The 23,991-nt window shown below is 41.9% G+C and overlaps 1 protein-coding gene and 1 pseudogene across 11 annotated transcripts in view; one reads left to right on the top strand and one right to left on the bottom strand.

The window, feature by feature from the left end:
* NCOA2 (nuclear receptor coactivator 2) overlaps nucleotides 1–23,991 on the bottom strand; it is a 272,322-nt gene that overhangs the window by 15,172 nt on the left and 233,159 nt on the right. For 10 of the 11 annotated variants that reach the window (XM_060287026.1, XM_060287028.1, XM_030859583.2 and 7 more), the window contains 5 exons: nucleotides 21,688–21,898; nucleotides 19,164–19,370; nucleotides 16,261–16,476; nucleotides 13,166–13,295; nucleotides 3,752–3,917 (listed from right to left, as the gene is read on the bottom strand). In XM_060287026.1, the coding sequence (XP_060143009.1) occupies nucleotides 3,752–3,917; nucleotides 13,166–13,295; nucleotides 16,261–16,476; nucleotides 19,164–19,370; nucleotides 21,688–21,898 (930 nt within the window). The remainder of the gene's footprint in view (nucleotides 1–3,751; nucleotides 3,918–13,165; nucleotides 13,296–16,260; nucleotides 16,477–19,163; nucleotides 19,371–21,687; nucleotides 21,899–23,991) is intronic. The other variant, XM_030859594.2, reaches the window with a different exon arrangement.
* Nucleotides 4,834–9,678, top strand: LOC115855050 (vacuolar protein sorting-associated protein 29 pseudogene; annotated as a pseudogene).

The following is a 23,991-nucleotide window of genomic DNA, read 5'->3' on the forward strand; positions in this document are numbered from 1 at the left end:
GCCCTGTATTTGAGGCTTCTGCTATTGCACTTACTACACAAAGGGACTTCTACCTTGACTCCACTTGTCTTCCCAGAAAATGCCTCTGTTCCAGAGATCCAGTTACTTGAGGTAAGAAGCAGGGGTCAGGCTTGACTCCCCGCAGCACTTCTTCCGAGGGAAGGGAGAGATGGGCTGTGACTACGGAATGCCTCCTACTCATGCCGCCAGTTGGAAGAATGCGAACGTCCCCTAGACGCCTCAAGGGGCTTGTTTTTTTTTGCCAGCTTGCGGGATCTTAGTTCCCCAAGCAGGGGTTAAACCCGGGCCCCGGCAGGAAAGTGCAGAGTCCTAACCACTGGACCGCCAGGGAATTCCCACGTGTTAAGTGTTCTGATTTGATTAGTCACACCTGTATTAATCACTTTATAACTAGACAGCTGCCTTGGTACCTGGCTGGGCTCGGCAGTGTTGGGGTGCCACCACTATTCCCATTTTGCAGATAACAAAACTGAGACTTGTAGATGTGCAGCAAATTGCAGGAAGCCTGTCTGGCTAGTGAGGAGTGGCTTCCAGTAGAGTCTGTGATGTGGGACCTGAGCCACTCACCAGTGTGAAACACCACCTGTGTCTGACTGTTTTCTGTGGTCGTCAGAATTCCCTACACGCCCCACATTCTGCCACCATCTTATTTCCTCCTAGCCGTATCTAACATGTTCATCATCCTTGGCTTCTTAGGGCTACCCTATCTGGGTCAGAAGGAGGCGGCTGCAGAAAATCCAGAACTCCTCCAAGGGGCACACCCTCGATGCAGGTGGCCCTAAATGACTCTGCGCAGAGCAGGAAGGCGCACCTGCTTCATTCTCCTCTTCTTTCTGCCACAAACCTCCCAGCAGACAGGAGGCAAGGACGCAACAGCAAAATCATCTCTCAGGTTTGCTTTAGCCTAGTAACGGCCTAAGCTTTCCTCAAGCCAGTCTACCCATGTGAGAGCAGGGCTTGGGGCCACCCAGAATCCTGGGCTTAGGTCACGTGGACCCGTGAGAACTGGGTCCACTCCCCTGTCCGTAGTAGTTTTAAAAATGTGGATGGAGCCCGCTTGGGGGAAACCACTCACTGTTGAATTACTGCTCTAACTACATCCACAAAACTATCTCAGATCTTTAAATATTTGCCCATCTTTAACAGAGAGAAAGTTTAATATCCATTTTTAAAGAAAACACACAACTCTGATGAGTACAAATAAAGTCCACGTGTATTCTACAGTTCCCGACTCCACCTAATCACTATTTCTATAATTCAGTTTAACATGATATAAGGATGAGGGATTTGATGAGACAAAACAGAAACAACACAAATAAATGAGAAAAAAAGAGACTGAAGATATTAATGAAATGATACCACTTTTGATGAAAACAACGCTCCGAGTCACTCAGCAACCCCAAGAATCACATCTTTAAATGTCACTTAGACAAAACTCAGGGATAACAATACTGAATGCTAAATTCTCACCAGCACTAAAGGCAAAGCAAGCCAGCCACACAGGAAATACTTCAACTCCATTTTCCTTTCTTATTTCAGGTTATATCATGTAACCTCAAGTCATTTCTTTCCATTCTGCTGTTCTCAGTATGAACTATCAAGTCTTAACTCCCACTTATGTCTGCTGAACGTGGGGATTATGACAGGGCTGTTTTGAATGCTTCAGAGAGGTTTCCAATGGGTCTGTATCTCCCTTCCCACAGACCCTCACGATACATCCTATGACCATGAAGCAGAGCGAACCCTGGAAGGTATTTCTTAGCAATAAGAAATAAAGACGATTCATGCTGAGAAAAGAGGAAGACAGCAGTGAGACTCATTGTTTTTTCCAGGTGACTCTATAGGAAACCAGGATGCCTGCTTCACACAAACTGGGCTGCGTAGCCAGATTCAGAAAAGTCCTAAGTTATTTCATGAGACTGTTAGGTTATTTATTATATTGTTGCTATAAAGTACTCTTGATGTAGTTAATGACTTTATGTCACCAACTAATCACCAGGAGGGAGAAGCCCACTAAGATTGGCTAACGTCTTTACATTCCCATCGATATTAAATAGTCCCCATATGACTGTGGCTAAATCCACACAGAGGGCAAAATGATGAATGAACTGCAGCTACCTTTAAAATGACTTCTGCTGGGACTTCCCTGGTGGCGCAGTGGTTAAGAGTCCGCCAGCCAATGCAGGGAACACGGGTTCAAGCCCTGGTCCGGGAAGATCCCATATGCCACAGAGCAACTAAGCCCGTGTGCCACAGCTACTGAGCCTGCACTCTAGAGCCCACGAGCCACAACTACTGAGCCTGTGAGCCACAACTACTGAAGCCCATGCACCTAGAGCCCATGCTCCGCAACGAGAAGCCACTGCAATGAGAAGCCCGCATGCCACAACGAAGAGTAGCCCCCGCTCGCCGCAACTAGAGAAAGCCCGTGTGCAGCAACAAAGACCCAACAGCCAAAAAAAGAGATTACTGCTAACTTACGTGCAACATATTCTTTTAGCACAAGTAGCTTCCTATCACTAGCCCACAAATGTTAAGATGAAGAGTGACTGAGGATACTAGTTTTTTTGTTTTTTTTTTTTTTTGCGGTACGCAGGCCTCTCACTGCTGTGGTCTCTCCCGTTGCGGAGCACAGGCTCCGGACGCGCAGGCTCAGTGGCCATGGCTCATGGGCCCAGCCGCTCCACGGCACGCGGGATCCTCCCGGACCGGGGCACGAACCCACGTCCCCTGCATTGGCAGGCGGACCCTCAACCACTGCGCCACCAGGGAAGCCCAGGATACTAGTTTTTATTTTTTTTAATTATTATTATTATTTTTGCGGTACGCGGGCCTCTCACTGCTGCGGCCTCTCCCGTTGCGGAGCACAGGCTCCGGACGCGCAGGCTCAGCAGCCATGGCTCACGGGCCCAGCCGCCCCGCGGCACGTGGGATCTTCCCGGACCAGGGCACGAACCTGTGTCCCCTGCATTGGCAGGCGGACTCTCAACCACTGCGCCACCAGGGAAGCCCTATTTTTTTAAAAATTATTTTTTATTTTTCATCTTTATTGGAGTATTATTGCTTTACGATGTTGTTAGTTTCTGCTGTATAACAAAGTGAATCAGCTATATGCATACATATATCCCCATATCCCCTCCCTCTTGCATCTCCCTCCCTCCCTCCCTATCCCACCCCTCTAGGTGGTCACAAACCACCGAGCTGATCTCCCTGTGCTATGTGGCTGCTTCCCACTAGCTATCTATTTTACATTTGGTAGTGTATATATGTCCGTGCCACTCTCTTTGTCCCAGCTTCCCCTTCCCCCCACTGTGTCCTCGAGTCCATTCTCTACGTCTGCATCTTTATTCCTGTCCTGCCCCTAGGTTTGTCAGAACCATTTTAAGGATACTACTTTTTAGATGGAAGGTTCTGGATTGCTGGGGCAGCAATGTTCTGTTCTTGGCTTCTCTGCCCCTTGCATGTTCCTCCCTGTCAGTAGATGAGCTGGACTTGAGTTTCTGCCTTTCAGCTCAATTGACCCAAAGTACAGGTCAAACTCATTCTCAGTATTTTCCATTCTTGATGTGGGAGTAACAAGGAGTGGGGGAGACAGCACACAGAGCTGGCTTGTTAACAGGTAAGAAAGCATTCTAAAAAGCAGGCTGCAGATTACCTGCCGACCAAAGAGAACAGGTACCTCCGTGCCCACGCAAGTGCTCGGTCCCCACCAGCTTCGCCCTGTGCCCACCTGGCTGACCAGCTCGGGTATCCCCAGAGCTCTGTCGATCTCCTCCAGGCCATCGAAGTTCCGCAAGGCCAAGTACAGCTGGTCCAGGAGAGCGCCTTCGTCACTTGGAGACTCCGCTGCAGGGTGTGGACACAGCAAGTCATCTGGAGAGTTGCCAAACGGCTGCCTGTAGAGACAAACTTCATCTCAGGCCCGTGGAAAAGTTAGTTGATTAGAGAACATTTTTTTTTTCCCTTAAAGACAAAAGTAGTAAAATACTATACCAGCCAGACACAACCATCCACCCTAAATAATAGACAGACTTTATCCAGTGCCTAACGGAGATAAGCCAGACACACACCTAGGCGTCGGATGTTGTGAGCTTTGTTTTTACTGCCCCCGCTCTAAAGCTGGCAACGCTGAGGCCTGGAGAGCTTGTCAGACCCTGTGGTGGAGATCACACAGGCAGACGCTGCAAAGCCGGGATTCAACACCGACCTAGGTGACCACTACGTTCCCACAAATCCACGCTGACTCTTCAAGAGTATATGTGTTTACTTTGCACTGAAGTAGTCAAAGGAGTTTCCTGAATTTTAGCAAAAAAGGCCAGTTGATTGCAGTCTCATTTCGCATGAGGTTCTGAAGACCCATCTGAGGGACACTATGAGCATAAAAGCTCCATTAAGTTTGTTGAATCAGCTGCCGTTAGACTGCACGTGGCTGGACTGATAGGACGTTTCTCTGTCACGCATAAGTGGGACTTGTAAACATTTATTAAAATCCTCAAGGAGCGTGGTCGTTAGACTTCCTGAGTTACTCAATAAAAGTAGACCAGGAACATGCAAATTATGTTTGTTATTATATAAGGTGACTGGTGATAAAACCGTAACACTGCACTCCAAATTCTATGGTATATAAAACTCCTATAATTTAAATTAACTGACAAACTTGGGGAGTTTTAAAAAAGAGCTTCTGAGTTACTGTAATAGCAAAAGGGGAAATGATACTCTAATTTGTACTCTTAAAGTTACTATATGTTTTGGAGAAGATAAAGTTTATAGGTAAGTTCCCTCATTCTTAAGCAATGATAGATTCACCTAGGGATGAATGACCTATCTAACCGGTTTCATACGCTTTGTGCCAGTTTGGCCCAGAATCCTGAAATGCTGAGGATTAAAGCCAAAAGTCAGTTTCAAACAGTTCTAACCCAGTGCACTGGAAACACTCTATCCTCTCCATTTAGCCCATGTCACTTGTGAAGAAAATCACCCACTTAAGTGTGCCCTCGACGACCCTGCTCGCCGGCGGTCCGCGGCTCCAAGCCCACGTCCCACAGCCTGCGAGGCACTGTGAGGGGTACCATCTTGAGCCCAGCGTGTGTGCTACGCTGCCCACCCCGCTCCACCCAAGCGTTCCCGTCGCTAGGGCGCTCGCCAGCGCTGGCAGAGGCCCGTGCTCCTGGCCGGGGCTCTCTCTGTACCTGCCTCTTCTCCCACCATGGCCTCGGTTCCCGGGAAGACATCAGCCACTGGAATGGTTCCCCCATTGCCCTTCGTGCTTCCACACTCTCCCAGAGTCAACTTTTTAAACACAGTTGTGACCAGAACACTGCACACTCAGGGAGTGGGAGGAAAGAGCAGACACAGAAAAGCGGCAACAAGGAGGAGGACAGCCACAGATCTGCGTGTCAGGGAAGCAGAGAGAGGAGGGGATTCCCCCAAGAGCAATGACCCACTTTAGATGCGGTCAATTTCATGAACAAAGGAGCTCAAGTCAGCCAAGAGTGGATGCTGTCTATTTACCAAATTCTCTTAGGCCTGAGACCTCATTCCCCAAAGATGCTAGTTAATATTCTCTTCCTCTAGCTTTATTTCACAATTTTCGACTTCTGCTTCTTCAGAAGCTTTTATTCCCACACGACCACAACCCCCATCCCAGATCTCTCTGCTGATGACCGGCTAATGTGAAATCGACTCCCTTTTAACCCAAGCAAGGCTGCACGGGCTCCACGGCAAGGCAGACTGCCCAGTTTGCACCTGCCTGAAACCCAGCGTCAGAAGGAAGAGGACACTCCGTCTGGTACTCTGGAAGACAGCTCCACCCCCGGGAAGACACATCCAAAGGCTTAAAGAAAAAGAACTACTGATGCTCATTTGCATCTAAACGATTTCCCACATAATAAAATAGCCCATTTGCTTTTTCTTTTTTTAATTAAAAACGTTAAACCAATGCTTGACCCAGATTCCCACTTTGGTCAAGGCCCTCTTCAACTGGAGCTGGGACCTTCAAGACACTTTCCGGCTTACAGCCTCTCTCTGATTCTCCCGATACGATGCTGTCAGGTTCCTTCTCCTGTTACTGAGCTGACTCGCAATGTCTAAGGCCCTGGGACAGGGTGCTGGTGGTGGTGGAATTCAAGGACACACACACTTTGGTAAAGCCTAACCTTTCCCAACGTAATGCCCATGACTTCCCTGTGGGTCCCAGCCACGCTGGGCAACTGGCCTTTTTCCAGAGGATGCCGCATACCCACCATGATGCCAAGACTTCCCGTTCCACATTTCCCACCCTCTTCTCCAACTGCAATTCTGCCTTCCCATCCGGGCTCGGCATTTCTCCTTCACAGACACTCTGGACCACTCCCACTCTCCTCTCAACTCTAGTACCACTCACTGCACTATGCTGGCTTGATGTTGGCATTTATTTAGAAACCTCAACCCTAGACTGTGCCCAGTGAGGCCATCTTCAATCTCTTTGTTGGACCAGTACTTGAACTGCATAGGTTCAGCAAGCAAGTGAAAATAAAAGCTTCTTGCTCTAGCCAGGTTATCATACCTTATACTCAGAAAAATACATGTTTATACTCAGAAAAATACACTGCGCTGTGGCTTAGTATTACAAATTTGGGCATACCATGAGTTACACCACTTCCCTTAGAAACATCATAATACACTTGGCTTATAGAAAAAAATATTGACCCAGACTTCCAATCCCAACTTTATAATGGCTGCCAACATAATGAAGAAATTAGTTTCCTACATTTTGGGCAATTACAAATATAGTTACAATCTAGACGGTGGCTGACAAAAATAATAATATTAAGTCAAGGATAAAATTCAGAGGCATAAAGGGAAGAACACACAGAGGCCCCAAGTTGGCAAAATGGTAAGTAATGAACTAGCAGAAGGTAGTTAATCCATCATCAATAAAAACCTTATTTCTTGAAATCTACACTTTCATTTATTTATAGACTAGCAGGACATTAAAGATGGTAATAAGAAGGGGAATAAGATCTATTCTGAGCTCTTATTTGAGAAATCATACCATACTATCACTTTTCATGTGTGTTTTCAAAATTCTGCAAAAAAGTAGCAGCTACTACATGATGAGAAAGAATCAACCAAAGAACCTTTACCCTTAGACACACTACAAACAAGAGAAAACCAAATTACTCAGAGATTTTGAACTTAATGTGAAAGGAAGTCTTTCATGAAAGGCAGCTACTGTTCACTTTTATAAATCGAATAGAAATCATCAAAAAATCATCCATAAATTTGGGGCTATATTTTAAACAACTCTTTTACATACCAAATGAATAAAGGAAGAAAAACCACAATGAAACTACAGAAAATGGAAATTCAGCTATAAATAAATATGTGAATACATTAGAGATTAAAGGGCTAAACTACTGTCTTTCTGAAATGTGTATATAAACTAATGCTGGGTTCATAAAACAGTTAAAAACCTATTCCTAAATAGGTAGGCAGTAAAAATATAAAATATTAATGGTGATACTTATAAAGGGGATTTAAAAAAGGCACTGCTTTGCTTTTATTTCAAAAGAGAGACGTGGTTAGAACCTTTGTTATCCATCATTTCTGGATTTCTATGACAATAAGACTACCATAAAGTTGGTTATAAATTTCTTCCAAACTGAATTATTTAAAATAAAAGAAGAGGGGTAAGTGGCTGGAAAAACGGAAATAAATAACTTTAAAAGTGGTGGAAATGTTTTGCTTTGTCCACAGCGCTCTTCTACAAAGAAAACTGACAGCAACAAGAGAACAGGGCAGGGCAAGTCACAGAAACGCCCCCAGCAAACTGAACCAGCCGACTCTGTAGCTGGCCTCAGTGTGTACTCGGAATTCTTCCATTTTATTATTATTTGGTTTTTGGCTGTGCTGTGTGGCTTGCGGGATCCCAGTCCCCAACCAGGGATGGAGCCCGCAGCCCCTGCAGTGGAAGCGCGGAGCCCCAGCTGCTGGACAGCCGGGAAGGTCCTCATTTTTGCTTTAACAGAACCCTTCCTCTGCTTGGGCAACAGTGAAAATCCTAACGTTGGGCCCAGTTTTCCCTAGAAACTAATCTTTTTTTTTTTTTTTTTGCGGTGTGTGGGCTTCTCACCGTTGTGGCCTCTCCCATTGCGGAGCACAGGCTCCAGACGCGCAGGCTCAGCGGCCATGGCTCATGGGCCCAGCCGCTCCACGGCATGTGGGATCCTCCCAGACCAGGGCACGAACCTGTGTCCCCTGCATCGGCAGGCGGACTGTCAACCACTGCGCCACCAGGGAAGCCCTGAGAAACTAATCTTAGACATTTCATCCAAAACCAGCTCTCAGGTACTGGATTTAATTATTCGACTTTTTACTATGTGCAGGTTTCCATGGAAATGGGTGTGTTTTTTAACATATCCAACAAAGATATTTAGAAAACGCGCAATACTCACTGACACCACGAAATCAGACTCAAAGAGCTGGAAGGACCCCGAGAAAGCACCACCTCCAAGAACGATCACGGAGGTTATTTACGCGATGCTCTATCCCCAAGAAGAGTGCTCGGTGGTGGAGGCCACACCCCGCCCTCGGCAGCTAGGCCAGCTAAGAGCCACACTGACTGACTGCGGTTCTGGTCTGTTCTTCCACACAGAGCGCGTCGGAGGAGCAGCGGTGCTGGCATCACCTGGGGCTTGTTAGGAACGCAGAATCCTGGGCTCCACCCAGACCTGCCTTTCAATGAGATCCCAAAGGTGGTTCACAGGCACAGGGGGGTTGGAAGACACTAGTTTCCCCCGCTAGGTGAATGGAATACAGCTGGCGAGCACCCTCTCTTCCTTATCTCCCTAAAACAGTTATTAAGCAATTGCCCTAATCATCTTTTCCTTCAGTGAAATAACTAGTTCCCAACTTTTTCGCACACGTCCAATACTGCTAGACTCATATTCATCTTCTGCTATTTTTTTAAAACTTCATTGAATCCTCTGAATCCTTTACCACTCTCTTAAGATAATACAAAGGGGTGACTGAGCAGAGCCCAGTGACAGGATGCTTCCCACATTAACTATGTACTTCAATCCATCTCTGAAGGGATCCCCCTCTAAAGATGAAGACTGTTCTATCTCCAGTTGGCGTTGCTATTAGGAGACCTGCACATCCCACACCAGTGCAACAGTCTGCCAGCTAAATTTTAAAAGACTGCTGGTACCAGGAAAGATTCAGCACATTCTCTGCACTGGAAACCTTTGTACCAAAGAGAGTTATGACTATCTCAAGACTCTGGCTGGTGATGTTCATACCGTGAGAGGAGACTTCGATGCGAATCTGAATTATCCAGAACGGAAAGTTGTAACTGTTGGGCAGTTCAACATTGGTCTGATCCATGAACATGAAGTTATTCCACGGGGAGATGTGGCCAGGTTAGCCCTGCTGCAGAGGCAGTTTGATATGGATATCCTTATTTCAGGACACACACATAAATTTGAAGCACGTGAGCATGAAAATAAATTCTACATTAATCCAGGTTCTGCCACTGGAGCATATAATGCCTTGGAAACGAACATTATTCCTTCATTTGTGTTGATGGATATCCAGGCTTCTACAGTTGTCGCTTACGTGTATCAGCTAATTGGAGACGACGTGAAAGTAGAACAAATCGAATACAAAAAATCTTAAAGTGAGGCGTGTCCTGATGATTTTTCTGTTGGGCTTTTTTTCTTCTTCATTCCCCTGTTCAACTCAAGTAATTAAACATTTAAGAGCCACAAAATTGTATCACTTTTATAATATTTTGCAGTAAAATATAATCTCGTCTTCTGTTAATACAATGTTCTAAGCTTCTTGTAAACTATAAGATTATATTTAGTTTAAGTATATGATTTCTATGAAATAATGTCCACCACACAGTAAATGGGCACATGTTAAGAAAGATTTATCCTTGTAAGTGTCTTCATAGTTGATATTTGGAACTTTATTACCAAAGTAGTGCATGAGGAGAAAGAATCTAGATTTTCTTGTAGACATTCTTCGCTTCCGCAGTAATAAAGTTACTTTTCATTTATAAAAAAAAAAAAAAAGATATAGAAAGGAAAATGGGCACCACACCACAGTTCTGAGCTATGCAAAAGCATTTTATCCCAGGGTAAAAAGAGTCACTATGAAATCAGTATTTTTTTTTTTTTAAACAAGAAGCTCTGGAAATATTCTACCCTTATAAAATTTGAGAAACCCTGCTTTCATCATTTGTGAATTTGATAAAAGTATTTCATAATTTTAGACTAGAATAATCCCCAAAGGACAAAACGATCAGTCTGGAAGGTCTTCACTGAGGCTCCAACCCGAACTTTCTACATGTGAGCCTCAAGGCAGAATTCCTCCAGTTTGTTTTCTAACATGGTTACTGACCAGAAACACTGCCTCCATCATTTAAGTGCCCACACTGACTCCTGCTTAGGCTCCTAACTATTTCTCTGCCTCGGGGCTCTTTGCCCACCCAAGTGGCCAAGCAGCACCATCACATAGGCCTCAAGGTCGCCTGTGCAACGTCTGCTTCCAGTGCTTTGCTTAAAAACCATGGGATTATGCATATAACATGACTGTGATACTGTCTTTGCAGGGAATAATGGAACAAGAACCATCTTTGAGTGAAAACTTGAGCAACACCTAAGTTTTATCCTTGAGAGCTGGGGCACTGGGCCACAGCCAAGTGAAAGAGCTGAGTGGAGAGTGCTGGACTGCACTGAGGAGAGTGGTGAGCGGAGAGCCTCACCTCCAGCAGAGACCAATGCAAATTCCCTTGCATGAAAAGTGTCTTCAACTTTAACCCCCGCTGGATCATTGACAAAGATCAACTAGGAACTCCCAATGAAAGATTACCAAATTACTCAGGGAAACAGGCCACCACGAGCAAGAGTCAATCACTGGATTTAGAACCACAAGAAATCCAGATATTGGAATTATCGAATCAAGAAATTTAGAAAGTAATGATGAATGTGATGTTTAATGATACAAAGATGGAATCACAAAAATAAGCAAACAGTAAGAGACTATGAAAAATAACCAGGCAAACAGAACTTTTAGAAATGAAAAATATAATTGGTTTAAACATAGCTAAAGAGATAATTAATGAAATGAAATATAGATATGGATAAATTATCCCAAATGTAGTACAGAGAGACAGGGAGATGGAAAATACATGGGTTAAGAAATAAGGAGGGTAGAAGTTTTAAAAAATCTGATGTAGAAAGAGACGGTTAACGTATGTCTTGCCAGAATCCCAGAAAGAAAGAATAGAGAAAATGGCGGAGGGGCAGTACATAAAGAGATAATGGCTACAGTTCCAGAGCTGATGAATCCACAGATAAAATAAGCACAATATACACCAAATACCAAGCAGTATAAATAAATAAATCCACACCTAGACACACTATAGTAAGACTACTGTATAGCAATTCTAAAAATATTTCAAAAGCAATTAGAAAAGATTACCTACAAAGAAACAAAAATGATTAGACTAATAATCAGAATCAAAAAAATTCAATCAAACTTGATCATATACCACTTCCTTTTTCTAAAAACTTCTTCAACGGCTTAATGAAAAAAGGCTGAGGGACTTCCCTGGTGGTCCAGTGGTTAAGACTCTGTGCTCCCCATGCAGGGGGCCCGGGTTCCATCCCTGGTCAGGGAACTAGATCCCGCATGCTGCAACTAAGAGTTCACACACTGCAGCTAAAAAGATCCTGCGTGCCTCAGTGAAGATCTTGCACGAGGCAACAAAGATCCTGCGTGCTTCAGCTAAGACCCTGCACAGCCAAGTAAATAAATAAATATTTAAAAAAAAGAAAGAAAGAAAGAAAGAAAGAAAAAGGGCTGAAGAAGAGTTTGGTATTTAAGACTCTCTATAAATCTATTCCATTACTAATCTACTTTTCCAGCCAAATCTTTTTTGGCTGTGCCCCGTGGCATGTGGGATCTTAGTTCCCTGACCAGGGATCGAACCCATGCCCCTTGCATTGGAAGCACGGAGTCTTTCTTTTTGTGTGAATATATCAGTATAGTTTATTTCTTTTATAAGAGGGAGGAAAAAAGTCAATAGCTGTGAATTGAATTCTTGAAGAAGAATCTGTGCAAAAATGACTGTCATCATCTCAACTGCGAGCTATGGGAACACTCTGAAAAAAAATCTTTGGTTTAGTTTTCTTTCCTATTAAGCATTAAAAATTAGTAAGATTAAATATTTATTAAATCATGAAAATTTAAGGTAAATACAATATATTTTCTTAAGCTGGAAAAGGAGGATTTGTGACTTTACTTGATACAAAATGAATGTATGCAACAGTGTTTTTAAAATACAGCAAATTTAAGACCCCAATAATTTTTTTAATGATTTTGGACAGTATACACAGGTCAAAACATTTTCTTATCTGAATATATTTTAAAGGCTACTTTTTATGAAAATTTAAACATTCAGGCATTTGTTTCACTGACACATTTTTGAATTATAGCACTTTGAATGCAACAGATGAAATGTGCATTTTTGCTCCATCATTTGCTAGTTTTCCTCCGGAAGCAGGGAGTCTTAACCACTGGACCACCAGGGAAGTCCCTGGCCAAATCTTCTGATACTTTTATTTTTCTTTTAAAGTGGTAAAATATATGTAACATAAAACTAGACTATTCTCTGTTACCCTAAACATACTGTGTTGCTTCTGTGACCTCCAGGACTCTGATTATTCTGCTTTTGCCAGATGGACTGGCTTCCTGCCATCTCTGCCTCCTGACATGATACCTTTACTCAAGACTCTGAAGCTTTTTTCCCCAATCACCCCAATTGGATGATCCCTTGAAATATGTTTTGTTTCTCTTAGGGCATTTATAGTACATACTAGCTCATATTACAGTTATTAATTAGTCTACATATTTTATTTTCCAACTAAATTATAACTTCTTTAAAGGCATGTGCTAGGTCAAACTGATTTTTGGATCCCCCACCCCCCCGAATCCCTGTACTCCCAGTCCAGTAAATGATATAGTTTGAATACATGAAAACTGGTCAGGCACCAACTGTTCAAAAGGACCAGACTAACTTCTGGCCTGGGTCTGAGATAACTCACGGCGCTCATGAACTCTACTCTCCGGGACCTCCTGAGCGCTCAAGACTCACCTGTTCTGGCTGGCAAACGGTGCCTGTTCTATCGGCAGGATGCTCTCAGGCCAGGGGGCGGTCTGATTTGGAGGCGCTTGTTGTTGGCTATACTGAGGTCCCCCTATGTTCATCTCTAATTCAGATGGCCCTGAAATGGGAGAAGGAAACAATTCCAAAATCTTACAACTTGTAATAAGGGAAGTTATCCGTTTTGGTTATAGAATAGAAAGAGAAATATACAGTTTACAGAGAAAGACAGAAGCAATAATAATTAGGTGAAAATAATAAGAGAATTTTTGTTCTGAAATAGAAAAAAAGGCAAGAAATACCAAGGCTAACCACCCACTTTTTTTTTTTTTGCGCTACGTGAGCCTCTCACTGTTGTGGCCTCTCCCGTTGTGGAGCACAGGCCCCGGACGCACAGGCTCAGCGGCCATGGCTCACGGGCCCAGCCGCTCTGCGGCATGTGGGATCCTCCCCGACCGGGGCACGAACCCGTGTCCCCTGCATTGGCAGGCGGACTCTCACCCACTGCGCCACCAGGGGAGCCCTAATCACCCACTTTAAAGACTCTAGATCAGCATTTCCAAGCCCCTTGGACTCAGGAGTCTTTATATTCTTAAAGTACAGCTTTTGTGTATGTGGGTTATATCTCACTGATATTTACTATATTGGAAATTAAAACTGGAAAAAGAAAAAATGATTATTAATTCATTTAAAAGTCATCATAATAAATCCACTATGTTAACGTAAACAAGATTTTTTTCTTCCAGTCGTATTGAGATATAATTGACATACAGCACTACAGAAGTTTAAGGTGTACAGCATGATGATTTGACTTACATACATCATGAAATAATTATCACAGCAAGTTTAGTGAACATCCATTATTTCAAATAGATACAAAATTTTTTTTCCTTGTGATGAGAACTCTCAAGATCTGCTCTCTTAACAGCTTTCATATATAACACACAGCAGTGTTAGTTACATTGACCTTGTTGTAACGTTATGTACCTGGAACTTATAACTGGGAGTCAGTGCCTTTGGACCGCCTGCATCCAATTTCCCCTCTGCCCACCTCCCCTCTGGTAACCACAAATCTGATTTCTTTTTCTATGACGTTGTTTGTTTGCAACATAAACAAGATTTTTTTAGCCAACTCTACTGTACGTCCATGACAGAATCAGAGTGAAGAAGGTACGTAATATCTTAGTATTATTATGAAAATAGTTTTGGCCTGGCAGACGCCCTAAAAGGGCATCGAGGTCCTGGACATACTTTTGAGAAGTGCTGGTCTGAGTGAAGGAGGAGCAGAAAGGTGGCCCAGACAACTCAGATGTGCTCTTTCTTAGAAGTTCTCTGTAGAGGATTAAAGCTAATGCATGATATGAGCTCTTTAATGATTTTATTATCACTATCTGTAGACCTGATTTCCATTACAACAGATACTTTTCTGTTGAGTTCACGGCTTTTTCGAGCTTATTAAAAATCAGAGAAATTCAGCTACACAGTGAAGCTCACAGAGCCATATTTCAAGTTCAAAAGCCAGGTGCCATTCAGAGAAGAAACACTGAGGATAAATGAAATTTCTGGATATAAGGTATTTATAATGATTTTTAAATGAACGAATTAGCATTTTAAAAATTTCCCAGTTTATTTTTGAATGGAAATCTGGCCATTCTTAGTATTTTCATGTAAGCCTCAAATTATGTGAATTTATGTTTGGGAATCACACATTATTAATTTGAAGTACATTCTCTGTAGAAAGGCAACGTGAACGTCATCTCAGAAACAATAAGCCAAAATGCGCTGAGCAATTAACTAGAAAAGAAAACCGATGCTGGGGTAGGATGAGCGCTCTGCGTTATCGTGTCAAAACAATCCTGGTGGGCTTCCCTGGTGGCGCAGTGGTTGAGAGTCTGCCTGCCGATGCAGGGGACACAGGTTCGTGCCCCGGTCTGGGAAGATCCCACATGCCGCGGAGCGGCTGGGCCCGTGAGCCATGGCCGCTGAGCCTGCGCGTCCGGAGCCTGTGCTCCGCAACGGGAGAGGCCACAACAGTGAGAGGCCTGCGTACCGCAAAAAAAAAAAAAAAAAAAAATTTAATTAAAAAAAAAAACCAAAAACCAAAAAAAAAACAATCTTGGCATTTTTCCATTAACGATTTAGCGCTTACTCATCGTGCACCATATCCAAGTATATGAAAAAGTACGTGAACGTCAACGTATCTGAATTATGCTAATGTACGAGGTAAGAGGAAGGTTAGTATGTCAATGATTAAGAAAATCTTGAGTTGCATTACTTTTTAAAAAAAATAATGGTTTTACTGAGATATAATTCACATACCATACAATTAGCCCGTGTAAAGTGTACAATTCCGTGGGTGTTAGTGTATCTGCAGAGTTGTAGAACCAGCACAATGATCAATTTTAGGATGTTGTCATTCCCCCCAAAAGAAACCCCATGACCCTTAGGAGTCACTCCCCATTCTCCCCATAGAGGCCCAGCCCTAGGAAACCACGAATCTACTTTCCTTCTCTACAGATTTGCCTCTTCTGGACATTTCATATAAATGGTATCACACAGTGTATCAGATCATTAATTTTAATAACATGTGAACTGTATCCAAATAGAATTCTAGTGATCCCTACATTTTGTGAGATGCTCTCTAAGAGCCTGCACTTTCAGTGAGGAACTGGGAGAGTCTGGTTTAATAGTCTAGGGTAGTGGCCCAGGGATCTGCATTTTAAGGTCCTGATGACCATGCAGAGTTAGGAACCACTGGTGCACCACTGAAATACTTCTTCAGAATATCATCTGTGTAACATTTACAGTGTTACAGTGCAATTCACTCCCTGCAAAAGTTGAAGTTAGATAATTTAACGAAAATAAAACATCATAAAGGTAGTGGGTTCTCTTAGGTAACCGGAAAACCTGCAATTCTATGATCCTATACAGAGTTCCAGCAAAATCCCACTTATGACAGCTTGACGTGGGGGGATGACCTAAACCGCAAGTTAGCAGCATGTCTCGACAGGACTTATGGAGCTTGCTCCTCTCTTCTTCTAAGAAAGGATAAAAATGAAAAGCAAAGAGCACAGGAACTCCCTTACCGATATTCATGACCTGAGGCTGAAGCATCTGTCTTTGGCCAGGCTGGCTGTTGGGTCTCATGGGGATGCTGGCTGTTGGGTTCCGAATCATACCTCCTTGGATCGGCCGGTTCATGGCACTGGTGGTAGCAGCACAGGTGACTCTCACAGCAGAACTCTGAGGTGCCCATTCCCCAGATGGCAGGGTGGGCCGGGCAGCATTACTACCAATCATGCCTGCAGGCAAGCCAGAGAAAACGGAGATACAGTGACTGGAAACACAGTCAGCATGTATGAACACCAGACGACCTGACTCTGGTACGAGACGTCCATTCTCAATACACGGTTAGCCCAACAGCTCAGGCCCTCACCGGCACAGACACGGGCCCCTGGCTAAGAAATACGAGATGGCAATTACTACGAAGTTTTTCACAACACGGACTTGCCACTCTTTACAGTTCGGAAAAGCTGTTAAAATTGTTCCCATATGTACTTAGAAACAGGTGCTGTGGCATGTGGATAACCCCAACTTCCTTCCTCAGGAAGTGAATCACATTAGCTGATATACACGTCAATGCTTTACTTTCCAAAAGAGAGGTGAGGCTAAGAGGAACAAGGTAAAAACTGATAATCAATATTCGAATTAAAAACCCAAATCACAGAGAATATCCCATGAAGCCCCGGCCAGACTTTCAATCCCCAAATCCCTTTCTGAGCATTATTAATTTGTTAAGCTTCCAAGCTGACCAAAGCAGCCTCGGAAGCCGGGGGAATGACAGCATCTTTCCACTCCAGTTCTTTTTGGCCAAGGCAAGAGAGTGCCAACCACTTCAGTGGACCTGGACCACCACACTCCTGGCGATATAGGTCTAGGCTGCGTTGGGACAGATTTGTAAAAACCCTTGTATACATGAGATAGTAACAGCTATGTGACCACAGACACCAGTGAGAAGAGCACAACACTGCTGGGCAGATCACGTGTTTGCTCTCTCTGGCCTGCCCCCCGAGATGCTGGCAATGGCCAGACACGGTATCCTAATATTGATATCCTAAAGGGGAACAACCCCAAGTGAGGACCCTTCTTCTGAAGCGTTTAATAATGGATGTGTAACATGGCTTGCTTTCATTTACTTTTGTTACGATAAACACCTAAAAAATAGGGTATTATTTCAGAAATGGAGAGAACATGTATTGCGGATGGTTTTTCACTGGTGAAATGAGAATGTGCTACATTAGGATGATTTAGAGTTAAGGGTAAATAGACTGAACAAGTTAGAACAATATTATGTTAATACATATTTTAAAAATCGTTTTAAGGCTAGGTTTCAATTATACAAAGATGTGGGAGAAAAGGCATTTTCTCTTTCAAAAAATCTATTATCTAATTAACATAACAAGATTATAGAAAGCATAGAAAGCAGGAGGGAAAATAATCCATAATTCGAAATATTAATGCAGTTGTAACCAGGGTAGTCTCCTTCAGGTTTTTTTCATTTTTCTTTTTGAAACAAAGCACAGGCATTGTATGATCTTCATAGCCTGGATGTCAGTCATCTCCAGGCTGCCCAGATTTGAATATAGGTATATCCCCCAATTCCTAAAGGTTCCTCCAAGAACCCAGATCTTCTCGTATTCCAATAAGAAGCAGCCACCTTTCATAAATCATTGGCTCCTTTTCCCTTACAGAATTTTACATAAGTCAATATTTTACTTATATAAATCAATACTTTATTGTAAAAATAATGTAAAACTAATATGGCATTGTTTCTGCGAATAAATAAATTAGTGATGTAGTCAGTGCCTGGCACATATAGTAGGCACCTAATAAATACTTGCTGAATGAATAAACTATTTTAATACAACATTCTTCACATTTCCCATGAATTGCTTACCAACAACAGAAAGTTAAAAAAGAAATCCATCTTTTCAACACTTAGATTGAACTCTTATTTTCTGTTAACTATCTAAATGGCAATGTGTATACAGGGGTTACAGACTAAGCTAAAAAAACACCAAGAATTAAAAGCCAGGAATATAAGTTCTTTTTATAATATCTGTTTCTTTCAATGCCTTTGTCTCCAGCAGTAAACTGTGAGCAGTTCTCCATCAGAAAACTTAGCATCCTAAGGGTACAGGATACCACAGGGTACAGATACCATAGGGTACAGGACGTGGTGGTAATAGCAATCAATGCTGCAGCAGCGGTTCCTAGCCTGAACTGGGTGGAGGTTTGGGAGTACGGTTGCTGCTATGACGGTGACTACCACTTAGGAATATGCATGGGCAACTTGGCAGACACCTTAAGTTACAGCAGGTCAAGGGCCAAACCAGATCACAGGCAACTTCACAGATCTTTAAAAATGGAGCCCCTGGATCAGCTACTCTTAGGCCAGGCATACTACTATGTAAAGTTCGTTCTTTTTTTTTTTTTTAAGTTAGTTATTTTTAATTAATGTTTTTTTTTGGAATGAGAATTGCTATCGTTACGAGTATAAAAGGTTGGTTGAATTTTAAAACTTCATTCTGAAATTCGTCCAACACAAGTCATCAACTAACAGGAAATTCTGGGGTTATCAGCAGATTATCGCGACAAGCTAGCAACCACCAAATTATTTTACACATATCACTACAATGTCTGGAATAGTAACTGGAGTAGAAGTGAAATAAGCCTATGCCGTAGGATTAATGATTAGAACCCTTGTAAAAACAATGATCACAGAACAAAACGGTCCGCTTACTTGAATGCTTTCCGATGTTTCATGTACCATGCTCGCAGTGAAAATTTGCAGAATTTAGTTACATTCAAATGTTAGTTTCTAGCATAAAAAACTTCACTTGAAAAATTTTACTAGTTTGATGTGGATGAATACATCATTAAGTTAAATAACCCACCGATAAAGTTAACAGCACATTTGAGCCCTTACCTGTGCTACTGTTCCCTAAATTTCCTTGGTTTCCTATCATCCCTTGATTACCCATCATTCCTGGCTGAGGTATCACTGAGTAGGGACTATTGTTTCTGATTGGTGGGAAAGGTCCAGCACCAGTTGGGCTTTGCAATGTGATGTCAAGTGGTAAATTCTGGTTTGGCAATAACCTGCCCAGTTGCCCTGGTCGTGGGTTATTAAAAGCTAAGGAGAAAACAAATGAAAATTTAAGGTTAATATAGGATAATGGAATATAGCAACAGAAGTAGTGTTCAGGGAAAATGTCGTTTGTAAAATAACAAAGATATGCATGTCAGGGACCAACTGCCTACATAAAAGACAAATTCACAGACAAAAAAACATGTGGCGCGAAAACACAGACTTGCAATCTAATCAACAAGTCTCTAATTTAATTCCTGACAACCTTTCAAAACAAAAAAAAAGTAAAAGGAAAAAAAAGAACATGTCTATTATTTACCATATATTTTTCTCCCCAATATTAACTTCTAATATGCAACTGTATTTGTTAAGGAAACTACTAATATTTTTTTTCATGTATTATTTGAATTTAGCAATATTGCTTTGTCACAGCTGTGAAGCCATAAACATCTCCTGCATATAGCACCAAACCCAGATACGTGTGGTTTGGATATGAGACTATCATTTTTTAATTGGACTTTCCTAGGAATAGAATTAGGTTAAAAATGTCTACTCTCATTGGAAGTTAAAATCTTTAAATGTGTGAACTCTGGTACCTGAAGTTAGTATTGAAGCTTTAGGGCCCTGTTAAGTCTTCTAAATATAGCTTCTTTAAATTCCAGATACATTTATATTTGAAAGGATTCTTATGGTTAGTTCACAAGAGTTTATTGTGCAGTAAGTACTACACCAGTGTGCTATACTATCACACAGACAACCAGTGATTTGATAACAATGTTTCTACAAGAACAAAGATATTATAAATTACAATTCATAGAGCTAATATATTAAATAATATCAAGGACTTTATTTTCTCTGAATTATATAAACACAGTATGAAAAAGAACATTTAAAACACGTTAACGTTCTTAACAATCAATAACAGAAATAAAATATTTAGAAGAATTAGGATTTAAATGAAAATGATGTACATGCTTAAGCTGACTTCCTCAGGTTTAGGTATCTGGTTACCATTCAGTAGTCTGAATACCATCAGGAGGTACAGATAGAGGAGAAACCACGAGTTTTCATGCAGTCCTCTATTAACTCCGCTGGGTCATGAGCGTAAACCCGCTACTGTGTTTCTTACTCACTTCTCAACTCTCTGACTTTGTGATCTCTCATAGGCCATAAGCAACCCTCCATTCCCTAAGAAGTAGGCACGTTTGACAGATAACAAGCAAAAACTCTGTGTTGTTTTACCCTTTTCAGAATGATCACGAATCACTTTGAGAAAAGATCTATTAATCAAGGATATTTTGTGATTTGGTTGATGGTTGCCATTTCTGATTTGAGAACAGACGCTAAGCTTTGGGTCAAACTGTATCTGAAGAGGGACAAATCATTCTGTTCACCAATTTAACACTGAAGAGGTTCTCTGTCTTTCTACAGATCATGTCCCTAGCGCAGGAAAGATATTTTCTTCTGCTCAAAACTATCGGACAACTTTGGCTAACTATCAAGTTTGTAACCTTAAGTGTTCAAGGTGGAGAAAGACCTCATCTTAAACTTACAAAAATATAAAATAGGGAACTCCCTGGTGGTCCAGTGGTTAAGACTCTGAACTTCCACTGCAGGGGACACAGGTTCGATCCCTGGCCGGGGAACTAAGATCCCGCATGCTGCACGGTGCGGCCAAAAAAAACCAAGAACAGGGAACTGAGATCCTGCAAGCCGCACAGTGCGGCCAAATAAATTTAAAAAATTAAAAAACTAAAAGTAAGCGATAAAAAATGTCACTTATAAAAGTCTAAGGTCTTCCAGCTGTATATCATACTAATTAAACTTAAGATGCACTTAGAAAACATTTATATGATAAATTTCCATGTAAAATGGATATTTATATGAGGATTCCTAAGAGATAGGACAAGATATTTTTAATGTGTGTAGCCCTTTCATGTATGAGTATTTTGATAAAAAATTTTTAGTAGGATATTATTCCTGAAAAGTCAGCATAACTTTCTAAGTTTCTGTCTTTTAAGTATTCAGCCACATATTAAGACACAGAAAATCTATTTTAAGCTCCATTTATGAAGGCAGTAACTGAAATGAAGGGAAGTATGACAATCACCCGAAGAACTTTATCAATGCAGGTCAGTCTCGCTCCGTGTTGATTACATTAACCACAAGCGCCTGCAAAAAGGCCATGTTTACTAGAATCCACCCTGAATACTGTTTTGAAGGGCTGGGACAGTAGGTGGTGCTATCTGACCATAAAAACCTTGAAGTGACTAAGCTGTTTGCGTCAGATTTTAATAACCCCTGTTTCTGATGGTGATAACATGGGAATTTCTTGGCATAACCATCAATATCTCATACTCACTGCTCTGTGAAATTCGCAATGCTGTTTTCTGGGCTCCAACAGGTGTAACAGGGCTGCTCTCGGCTGTGAGTTGCATGAGGTCATTGATGATGGCTTGCTTGTCAACTGATCCAGCAGGGGCGCCTGGCCTCGTGTCTGGGAAAAGCTGTGGTAATTGACTATTCTGCAAATCATCCAAAATCTCCTCCAAGTTGTCCAGCTCACTGCCAGGCTGCGGTTAACAAACAGAAGGGTTTATCCAGTCCCACGCGAAGAGTGGGCGCCACAGGCCCGGTTTGCAATTACAGACCTAACCGGTATAAGGCACCAGAGCCAAACAAGAGACGCAGACACATGCGAACCTCAGGCCTAACAGTTAACTGATCATCTTTAAAAGAAATTAAATCAACAAAGGACAAATAATTTAATCTCTTGCTCCTCAGTTTCCTCATCTGTGAAAAGAGAGATGCCTCAACTAGAAAGACAGCTCTCTTCTAGCACTGTGATTCACTGGCAATTTATAAATTCCCCTTTATTTTATGCGAATAATTCAATTAATTATGAGTATGTGTATTTCTAATTAACCATGGGTGTACTATGACTTACAGTCCAGGCCTAGGTTTTGTGGTTAACTCTCCTGACGAAATAACAACAACAAAAAACTGGTGGAAAATATGATCCAAATTTACATGAAATCAGTATTTAGTCAATGGTCATTTCCTTTTAGAACTTTGTTTTTCTTTCTTTCTTTCTTTCTTTTTTTTTAAGAGCAAGGAGTGAAACGCACGAGGAGCTTGAAGTAACCATGAACAGCTCAGCCCTGTCTTTTCCATTTGAGTGGTGTTTTTTTCCTGCTTACACTTTCAGTTTCCAATGACACTGGCTTTCTCAGGCACTCACCAGCTTTGGTGACAAATGCAGGGAAGCAGAATGAAAACACAGCAGCTATTAATTTGACTTTACAGAAGCCATAAAAATATTTCTTACAGCTTTCCCCTTTATTAAAATAATTTCCTTTCAACTACCAACATTAAAATAATAAGGTACATATCACCACTATTTCACACCTAGTGCTTTTCTTCCAAGAGAGCTCAACTGAATTTATATTCGTTTAAGTAGAACCTATCTGTGTGCCAAGTATTTAAAATCAGACAGTGCCAACCACATAAGAAAATGGCTAAGTTAACTCCCAGGATTACTTTCTAGTGAAGAGAGTGGTAAGAATGATTCTTCTGATGTGCAGGTGGAAAAACACAAGTTAGCCAACTTCCCCAAAGTCACTGGATGGATTTTGAATCCATGACCATGTCACTGACCCTTTTGTCTACACTGGCAATTCAAATGAAAGCATTTACATCTGACAGGAGGTATACTTAAAGCAGAATGGCTTACAGTTTTATTCTATACACTAGAAGCTGCATTTACTAAGGTTTTTGCAATTTATGGCAAATGTAAATCTATACAGGAAGTCTTTTTACTGGACATAATTTCTCAAGTTAGGAAGGACACAATGAAGTGATATTTTATTGGATTCTTTGTTCAGAGTCAACTAGCTTAGTGAGAACTTGGAGATCCATTTTCCAGGGAATTCCTAATGCACTGTTTGAGTAATTACAAGACCATTTTCTAGTTAGTTTAGCCACCCGTTTCTAACAAAAGAGGGAGGGATCAAACTTGGGAGAGCTACATCTTAGGTAAGGGTTAGGTTCCAAAGTTAGCATCCTAAAGTATAGACAGACACAGACAAAATGATCCTTAGGACGGCTCGGGAAGGAACCTTATTGTATGTCCCCTCCACCAAGGGCAACACAGCCAGTTTTCCCTCCAGAGTGAAAGCACATTACTGCTTCTCTGGCTGAGTCCGAAATGACGAAGTTTACGCGGGGGCCATTCCGCACTGAAAAAGCCTGTAGCTACGTTTCCACATTACTGGAGCTTCAAGGGAACCAAAACCCAGTTAAGTCTCTTGAACGGTGGGCAAAACTGCTCACGTGACCTAACCATTTAATAGCTATCTCTCCTTTTCTTTTTTCTTCTTCTAAATGTGTATGGACAATTTTGGGTAGGTTAAACATGAGTAAAGTGACTCCGTTGGAAAGCTATCGTTATCATGTTTTGCTGAATACGTAAGATACAAACATCAGTGTAATAAGCACTTATCACCCTCTGAGGACAGTGCCTGGAACATAGCAATGGACACTCAGTCAACCCGATGAGTTCCCTCAACTACTTTAACCGGTAATTTAAAACATTTCCCAGAATCAACTCAATTTCTCATAGAAATTCCTATCATTTCTATAATTTCTCAGAAAAAAGCTTCATAAA

The sequence above is a fragment of the Globicephala melas genome, chromosome 17, assembly GCF_963455315.2.
Source record: "Globicephala melas chromosome 17, mGloMel1.2, whole genome shotgun sequence".
NCBI lineage: Eukaryota > Metazoa > Chordata > Mammalia > Artiodactyla > Delphinidae > Globicephala > Globicephala melas.